At 43.3% G+C, this 9,649-nt stretch overlaps 1 protein-coding gene across 1 annotated transcript; it reads left to right on the top strand.

Annotated features, from left to right (window-relative positions):
- Window positions 1-4,730: 4,730 nt before the first annotated feature.
- Trmt12 (tRNA methyltransferase 12 homolog) lies at window positions 4,731-7,217 on the top strand. Its single transcript, XM_005354574.2, has one exon. The coding sequence runs from the start codon at window positions 4,953-4,955 to the stop codon at window positions 6,258-6,260; it is 1,308 nt and encodes a 435-aa protein (XP_005354631.1). The 5' UTR covers window positions 4,731-4,952; the 3' UTR covers window positions 6,261-7,217.
- Window positions 7,218-9,649: the final 2,432 nt, after the last annotated feature.

The following is a 9,649-nucleotide window of genomic DNA, read 5'->3' as shown; positions in this document are numbered from 1 at the left end:
TTCGTAGTATGCAAGCCCTCTACTAGTGAGCTAATTTCCCACCCCAGATTTGTTCTGTGTAACTGAGAGCTGAAAAGATACCCTGCTAGCAATAAAACACTCCACACAGCAAGAACAGAACAGACACTCCTGCCAAGTGCACACAGAATGTCTCCAGAACAGACCATATTCTAAACTACAAGAAAAAGCCTCAATAAGTCTAAAAGGGCTTAAGTCATACACAACGTGTTCTCTCATCATGGTAGAGTAAAAATCTGAAAATAGCACATGGAAATTAGGCAATGCAGTCTTAAATAACCAGTGAGCCACAGAAGAAAAAGATACAGACAGCCTGAGTCCCAGGCTTGAGTAGGGAAACACTGCTCCCGGTGAGAAGAGACCTAAATTCCAACTGAAGCGTCTGGACAAGACAAACATTACCCTTGATCAAGACGGTGGACTCAGAAGGGTGACCACACAGGGACAATACTAATCCAGAAAGCCCACTAACACACGGAAATTAAACAATGCTCTCCTGAATCATCAATGGGTCAAGGAAGAAATAAATGGAGAAATTAAAGACTTCCTAAAATTCAATGAAAATGACCACACAACATGCCCAGATTTATGGGACACAATGAAAGCAGTGTTAAGAGCTTCATAGCACTAAATGCCTACATAAAGAAGCTGGAAAAATCCCACACTAGTAAATTAACAGAACATTTGAAAACTTTAGAACAAAAAAAAGCAATCTCACCCAAGAGAACTGGACAGCAGGAAATAATCAAGTTGAGAGCTGAAATCAACAAATTATAAACAAAGAAAACAATACAAAGAATCAAAGAGTTGGTTCTTCTAGAAAATCAACAAAATAGACAAACCTTTATCCAAACTAACCAAAAGGCAGAGAGAGGATATCAAGACTAACAAAATCAGAAATGAAAAGGGGGACATAACAACAGACACGGAGGAAACCCAGAGAATCATCAGGTCATATTTTGAAAACCTGTTCTTCACAAAATTGGAAAACTTAAAGAAAATGGACAACTTTCTGGATAAATATCACTTACCAAAATTAAATCAAGACCAGATAAGTAAATTAAATAGACCTATAACTGCTGAAGAAATAGAAACAGTCATCAAAAGTCTTCCTACTAAGAAAAGCCCAGGATCAGATGGTTTCAGCTCAGTATTCTAAAAGATTTTCAAAGAAGAACTAATACCAGTACTCCTCAAATTGTTCCACACAATAGAAACAGAAGGAATGTTGCCAAACTCTTTTTATGAGGCTACAATTACTCTGATAAACAAACCACATAAAGACATTACTAAGAAAGAGAATTACAGAACAATCTCACTCATGAACACTGATGCAAAAATACTCAATAAAATACTGGCAAATTAAATATAAGAACACATCAGAACCGTCATCCACCATGATGGTTGGTTTCATTCCAGAGATGCAGGGATGGTTTAACATATGAAAATCATTCAATGTTATCCATCATATAAACAAACTGAAAAACAAAAACCACATGATCATCTCATTAGATGCCCAAAAAAGCTTCCGACAAAATACAACATCCCTTCATGATAAAGGTCTTGGAGAGAGCAGGAATACAAGGAACATACCTTAACATAATAAAGGCAGTATACAGCAAGTCAACAGCCAACATCACACTAAATGGAGAGAAACTCCCAGCGATCCCACTAAAATCAGGAACAAGACAAGGTTGTCCACTCTCTCCATATCTATTCAATATAGTTCTTGGGGTCCTAGCAAGAGCAATAAGACAACAAAAAGAGATCAAGGGGATACAAATCAGAAAAGAAGAAGTGAAACTCTCACTTTTGCTGATGATATGATAGTTTACATAAGCGACCCCAAAAATTCTACCAAGGAACTTCTACAACTCATAAACACTTTCAGTAATGTAGCAGGATACAAGATTAACTCAAAAAGAATCAGTAGCCCTCCTGTACACAGATGATAAATGGGCTGAGAAAGAAATCAGAGAAACATCACCCTTCACAATAGTCACAAACAGCATAAAATATCTCAGAGTAACTCTAACCAAACAAGTGGAAGACTTGTATGACAAGAACTTTAAACCTTTGAAGAAAGAAATTGAAGAAGACGCCAGAAAGTATAAAGATCTCCTACCCTCTTAGGTAGGTGGAATTAACATAGTAATAATGACAATCTTACCAAAAGCAATCTACAGATTCAATGCAATGCCCAGCAAAATTCTTCTCAGACCTAGAAAGAATGGTGCTCAACTTCATATGGAAAAGCAAAAAATCCAGGATAGCCAAAACAATCCTGTACAATAAAATAATTTCTGGAGTCATCACAATTCCTGACTTCAAACTCTACTAAAGAGCTACAGTACTGAAAACAGCCTGGTATTGGCATAAAAATAGACAGGAGGATTAATGGAACCAAATCAAAGACTCAGATATTAATCCACACTTTTGAAGACCTGATTTTTGACAAAGAAGCAAAAATATATCAAATGGAAAAAAAGAAAGCATAGTTAACAAATGGTGCTAGCATAACTGGATATCAACATGTAGAAGAATGAAAATAGACCCATATCTATTACCACCCACAAAACTCAAGTCCAAATGGATCAAAGACCTCAACATAAAGCCAGCCACATAAAAGAGAAAGTGGGAAGTACACTTGAACGCATTGGCACAGGGAATGAACCACTTCCTAAATATAACCCCAGCAGCACAGACACTGAGAGAAACAATTAATAAATGGGACCTCCTGAAACTAAAAAGCTTCTGTAAAGCAAAAGACACAGTCAACAAGAAAAATGACAGCCTATAGAATGGGGAAAAAACTTCACCAACCCCACATCAGACAGATGTCTGATCTCCAAAATATGCAGCTAAATCAAGAAACTGATCACCAAAAGAACACATAATCCAATTTAAAAAAAATGGAGGACAGACCTAAACAGAGAACTCTCAACAGAGGAATCAAAATTAGGCTGAAAGACACTTAAGGAAATGTTCAACATCCTTAGTCATCAGAGAGATGCAAATCAAAACAACTCTGAGATTCCATCTTACACCTGTAAGAATGGCCAAGATCAAAAACACTGATGACAACGTATGCTAGAGAGGTTGTGGTGTAAAGGGAACACTCTTGCATTGCTGGTGGGAGTGAAAGCTAGTACAACCCCTTTGGATATCAGTGTGGCGATTTCTCAGAAAATTAGGAAACAACCAAGACCCAGAAATAACCACTTTTAGGTATATATCCAAAGGATGTTCAGCCATACCACTAGGACATGTGCTCAACTATGTTCATAGTAGCATTGTTTGTCATATCCAGAACCTGGAAACAACCTAAATGCCCCTTGACTGAAGAATGGATAAGGAAAATGTGTACATTTACACAATGGAGTACTACACAGCAGAAAAAAAATAACGACATCTTGAATTTTGCAGGCAAATGGATGGAGCTAGAAAACATTATTTTGAGTGAGGTAACCCAGACCCAGAAAGAGAATTATCACATGTACTCACTCATAGGTGGTTTTTAAACATAAAGCAGCTGGGCGGTGGTGGTGCACGCTTTTAATCCCAGCACTCGGGAGGCAGAGGCAGGCAGATCACTGTGAGTTCGAGGCCAGCCTGGTCTACAAGAGCTAGTTCCAGGACAGGAACCAAAAACTACAGAGAAATCCTGTCTCGAAAAATTCCTAAAAGAAAATAAAAATAAAAATAAATTAAAAAATAAACATAAAGCAAAGAACAACAAACCACAACCCCAGAGAATTTAGACAACAATGAGGACCCTAAGAGAGTCTTACATAGATCTAATCTACATGGGAAGTAGAAAGTATAAAAAGACAAGATCTCCTGAGTAAATTGGGAGTATGGGGACCTTTGGGAGAGGGCTGAAGGGGAGGGGAGAGACAAGGGGAGCAGAGGAAAATGTAGAGCTCAATAAAAATCAATAAAACAAACAAACAAATAAAAGAGAATTTAACTGCTGCCTAAAAGTTATTCTTGAGGTAAAGGTTAGCCATGAAGAACATAAAAAAAAATAACAGCCCACAAGTATGGGCTGGCGAGACGATTCCACAGGTCAAGGAGCTTGCAACTGAGTCTGACAACTGGAGCTTCTTCCTCAATACCCATATGATGGGAATAGAGGAGAGACAGTCCCTGGACGTTGTCCTCTGACCTCGGCACCTGCACCACGGCATGAGTGCCCCTGTCACCCCTATTTATAAAAGAAAAAAAGAGATCCACACCTGCACAAGAAAAGAAAAGAGGTTCAACGATTAAGATCACTTCATGTTTTTCAGAAGACCTGGGTTTCGTTCCCTTCTTCCACTATGTGGGTTCTGGGAATCTCTGATTGTCAGGCTTGTTTCGCCAAGTTCACTTAATCTCCGAACCATCTCAATTCACAGTAGCAATTTTCTGAAGATGATTCGGGTAATCAGCATTTTTGTAAAATTAAAAAAAAAAAGGAATGAGGAAGCTATAACACATTCCACCTTCAAGAATAAGGTGGCCGCTGGTGCTAACTTACGAGCAACACTAAATTATTGGAAGCCTTTCTGTAAATCAACCTATCATTGCTAATTCACTTGGGGTTTTTTTTTTATGAGCAGCACTGAAGAAAGTGTATAAACGTTCTGGAGGATATCTACTCATCTCATGACTTTTGCTCCATAGCGTTACTAACTTTCCTAAGTGGAAGGAAGCAAGTACAGGCTGATTATGACCATGACAAACATGGCGGCCGCGGCTTCATAAAGCAACCGAGATTCCATTCGCTGATTGCAGTAACACCTTTAGATCCGGCCATTCGTTTGACATCACTCCCGGCGCGCCATGGAGGCAAGCTCATAGCTCTTCCGGTTTTAGAGGCGGACCTGCAGAGAGAAAACAGACTTAGAGGTTCTCGCCGCGAGACACGGAAGGGATGCAACGCGAGCAGCATGGAGAGAGAAGGTGAGACGTCTGTAGTTGTCGCCGTTGTGACTGAGCCTCGGTTTACCCAGCGATACAGAGACTACCTCGAGAAGCAGAAACTCCTGGATAGACAGCACCGTGTGCAGAAGCTGCGGGATGGCATGGTGGCACTCCCGGTGCTTGCGGAAACCCTCCCTGAGCGGCAACTACAGGAGCTGAGGAATCGCGTGGCCCCGGGCAGCTCCTGCAGGCTGACGCAGCTCCTCGATCCTCTTCCGTCCAAAAAGGCCCGGGTTTGTTCTCCTGCGCAAAGTCTGTGCCTTGAGGTGAGGCGCTGGGTAGAGGACCGCGGGGTGACGTGGTGCGCCGAGCTGGAGGCGGATTTGCCCCGGTCATGGCAACGGCATGGTGACCTAATGCTGCTTAGTGAAGACTGTTTCCAAGCCGAGCAATGGCAGAGTCTGGAACCAGAACTCTGGGAGACTGTCGCCTCGGCCCTTGGAGTTCAACGTTTGGCAAAACGAGGGCGGGTGTTGCCTGATGGTACTCGAACGCCATCGGTGACTCTGCTGCTGGGTGACCATGGCTGGGTAGAGCATATGGACAATGGCATCCGGTATACGTTTGACGTGACCCAGTGCATGTTCTCTTTCGGGAACATCACTGAGAAACTTCGGGTGGCATCGCTGTCCTGTGCTGGAGAGGTCCTGGTGGATCTCTACGCCGGGATCGGGTATTTCACATTGCCCTTCCTAGTTCATGCCGGTGCTGCCTTCGTCCATGCCTGCGAATGGAATCCCCATGCCGCCGCTGCTCTCAGAAACAATTTGGAGATCAACGGCGTGGCAGACCGGTGCCAGATACACTTTGGAGACAACAGGAAGCTGCAGCTCTCCAACGCTGCAGATAGGGTGAACCTAGGGCTGATCCCCAGCTCTGAAGAAGGCTGGCCCGTTGCCTGCCAAGTGCTTCGGAAGGATGTCGGGGGTGTTCTGCATATCCACCAAAATGTGGAGTCATTCTCGGGCAGGAAACCCCAGCCTCTTGGAAGCAGTGACACGAGAAAAGAGCATGGGCCTCATCCCCAGAAAATTATCACTGATAAACAGGGAAATGGTACTACTGGGAATGTCAGGGGGGACATGCTGCCGTCAGCCAGCAAACCAGAGTGGCACAGCTGGGCAGAATCTACAGCCACTCAAATCGCCTCTCTTCTTCATCGGGTGCATGGGGGAGTGTGGAGGACACAAATCCTGCGTGTCCACCCAGTGAAATCTTATGCCCCCCACGTGGATCACATGGTCCTAGATCTGGAATGCCGCCCTGTCCTCTAGTTGCCTAGGAGAGGTAGACTGGGTGACACAGTATAGCCGAAGGAGTGGCCCGTGGTGCTTCAGCTAGGGCCGAGTTCTCACCCTCTTGTTGTCCAGTGGTCATCTTTTTTTAATGATTTGTGGCCTGAAAATGAACTCTAGATCATCCCCAAAATTTTTATTTCCTGTTGATCACACTGAGAATGTTAAAGTGTCAGAGGAAATCGGGACTACTCATTAAAAATAGGGCTCATTTGTGAGTCAGGAGCTCTGCGTTTTTCCCTTCGTTTTCAGTGGGCCTACGGTCTTAATATTCATTTGGTCTTGGATTTATTTGCACATAAGGTTTCCTTGAATTGGATCGTGTGGCTTTTTTTCTAGCAAGTCGTATACAGACGTTATTAGAAGGAAATACTATTTCACTGTTGGTGCTATTCCCAGAGATCACTAGCTACGGCAGGAGAAATCGGCTGGAAAGCCAAGATCAAAATAGAGACCAGTGAGGAAGCAGTCCAGTTCTACAGAAGTTCTGTAGTTGTTCAGGCACTGCGTGTTAGTGGTTTGCACCAGGGTGGCAGCTGTGGGGATTTGAAAAATAAATATAAATAGGTTTGAAAAATAAAATCAATGGGACCAAATAATGAACTCCAAATTGTAGCAGTAACAAGATGGTACTTTGTTTTTGTGACTAAATTACAGAGGAGGGGGACAATGGAGATCACTCCAATCTAGCATTCCTTGGTGGGGTGACTGCTTGTCGGGGTGGGAGGGTCTTATATATTAAATCTTTTTATTTTATGTTAAGGAGGGTTAAGAATTACTTCTTTGTCCCAGAGTAGTAACCCATGTCTGTAAGATTGCAGTAAGATCAAGGATAACTCATGTCACACTCCATAGTGAGACAGACACTGTCTTAAAGCCAAAAGTCAGTTCTATGAATTTTAGGGAATCTAAAGTCTAGCCTTGGACTGTGTGATAGCTGCCAGTTGGTTAAAATCCCAAGATTTTAATAGACCTTAAACTTAGATTTATCTTCTTTCCCTTGAAAGAAGCTGTAGGAAGAACTGGAATAAAATTCAGTGTAGAGTATTTACTGGGTTCATCGCCAACCCCCCCCCCACCACCACCACACACACACACACACACACACACACACACAGGTCTAGAAGCAGCAGTAGCAGCTGTTACTATTATACTGTAGGCAGGAAATATTCTGCAGTTTCCAAACCGTCTGCTTATAAAATTAGGTGGTTTCTGCTCTTCACTGTCATTTCCCACTGGGGGAGCTAGTAGCTGAGGATCTTGCTGAGGTGTTGCAATGCACTTTGAAGCCCTGTAGGCCAGTTTGCCTAGTGAAGGAGGCAGGCAGCAGGGTGCCTACTTCCTTCCTTGTCTTTTTATTTAACCCGAAGCTTACCTGCCTTGTGTGTGACTGCTACTCTTTCGCTTGTAGCAGTAGCAGTGAGGCCTGGGTTGGTGCCTTTCTCATTAAGCACAAATATTAAGTGCCTTCTGCATGTAAGAGCCACAGAGAATATAAAGATCCATTAGTTAAAAAAAAAAAAAAGCCTCTTACCAAGGAGCAAGGCCAACTTAGCAGCAGAATTTACACAGTCCTCGGTGGTGGGGTAGAGTCAGTGCCACAGGACAGATAACTTGCTGGAGGTGTGCAGAAGAGGGGAAGAAAAGTTCTGAGAAATAAATAGGAAGTCTGTGTAGAAGTGGTATTTGAATTGGCTCTTGAAAACTGGGTAAGTGCCGGGCGATGGTGGCGCACGCCTTTAATCCCAGCACTCGGGAGGCAGAGACAGGCGGATCTCTGTGAGTTTGAGACTAGCCTGGTCTACAGAGCTAGTTCCAGGACAGACTCCAAAGCCATAGAGAAACTGTCTCGAAAAACCAAAAAAAGAAAAGAAAAGAAAACTTGTGGATGGGGAGGAGAGGTTCTTGATTTAACCAGAGATTAAAGACACATGCCTTAAATGTCAGCGTTTAGGAGGTAGAAGCAGGTGGATCTCTGTGAGCTCGAGGCCAGTCTGGTCTACTTAGATCCGGGACAGCCAGGGCTATGTAGAGACACAAGTGCCTTGTGGAGGATTCTGAGGGACTACAAAGTTTGTGTGTCTGGAGGGCAGAGTAAGGAGTCACGACAGGATAATAATGGGCAGAGAGTGTGTAGGGCACACACCCACAATACCAGCCCTTAGAAAGCAGAGGCAGGAGAGCAGCTCTGTTCAAGGTAAGCCGTGATGTCACATCTGTGACCCCCGTGCTCCTGTGGTGCAATGGGAGGTGGAGACAGACCACAGGTGGGCTAGCCTGGCCTACTTGAGACACTGAGAACCATCTCATGCGAAGGTGACATCCTAACTTGTTCTCTGCCCCTCACACGTGCCTGCATTCACACAAATACGCTACCCTCACCCCCATGGCCGTGGTCCTTCCCATCTGGCCGCGTGTCCCACAGTTGGTAAGACAGTGCTGTAAGGGAGCCAGCCTTTAGTGCATATGATGGACTTCTGTGTTAACGTTAGGCGAGCAGTGCATTCTCCACACTCTTAATCGTCTACCTGTGAACTACAGTTGCCTTGGCATCCCAGCCTTGTCAACCTGGATTCTCTAGCCCGGGGCCAGAACTGGACAGTTTCTCCAGGCAGTAGTGACCTGGAGTAGTTTTGACACATCTGGCTTGCTATCCACATCTCATGGATTACTGTCCTCACTGTCTATGACTAGTGCCTTAACCATTTGTGTCTAGTTTTTTATAATACTATTTATAGCTTATAGTAACTTCTGTATATAAAGTTTCTAGCTTTAATAACTATGACAGGAAATTCTCTTCAATAATGTGTGTGTGTATATATATATATATACACACTTTGGTTGAAATCTGAACATGGAACATGTAAGAATCCCATGCTCCTTACCTTGATCCCTACCTTAAACCTCTCCAGCCCAGGGACTTCCCTTCCTTTCCCCCAGTTTCTCTTTACTAGATAAACCAGCCATTTTTGGCCACATGCTCTCTTGGCTCACTTCTTGGCCTCTTGGTTCAAGGCTCCTCTCTTGGTCTGCTTACCAGTTCCTCCTCTTCCCCTCTTACTTTCCCCCTTTCTCTTCATGGCCTTGTTTAGTCTGGACCCTTTCAGATGCCTCTGGCTGTTCTCTCATATCTACAACAAAACCCTCTCAATCATTAAAAAAAAAGGCATTTAATTCCATGCTGTAATTATTGATAATGCTTATAAAGTAAATAGTGCAATATTCACAATGTAATGGCATGTTTTTCCTGATTAGATAAAACCTGCAGGTTTGCTTTATCATCGTTCACACAATTTCAGAGACAAAATAGATGTCCCTGGGTTTTTAAAGGTCAGGTCGCCTTCAAGACAGAGGCAATAACAGTGGAT

Source organism: Microtus ochrogaster, chromosome 15, assembly GCF_000317375.1.
Source record: "Microtus ochrogaster isolate Prairie Vole_2 chromosome 15, MicOch1.0, whole genome shotgun sequence".
NCBI lineage: Eukaryota > Metazoa > Chordata > Mammalia > Rodentia > Cricetidae > Microtus > Microtus ochrogaster.
The sequence above is the reverse complement of the archived record's forward strand: the minus strand, read 5'-3'. Positions and strand labels throughout refer to the sequence as shown.

Bases quoted from the DNA above. Each gene is read 5' to 3' on its own strand.
- Trmt12 (XM_005354574.2), top strand. From the start codon at position 4,953: ATGGAGAGAGAAGGTGAGACGTCTGTAGTTGTCGCCGTTGTGACTGAG.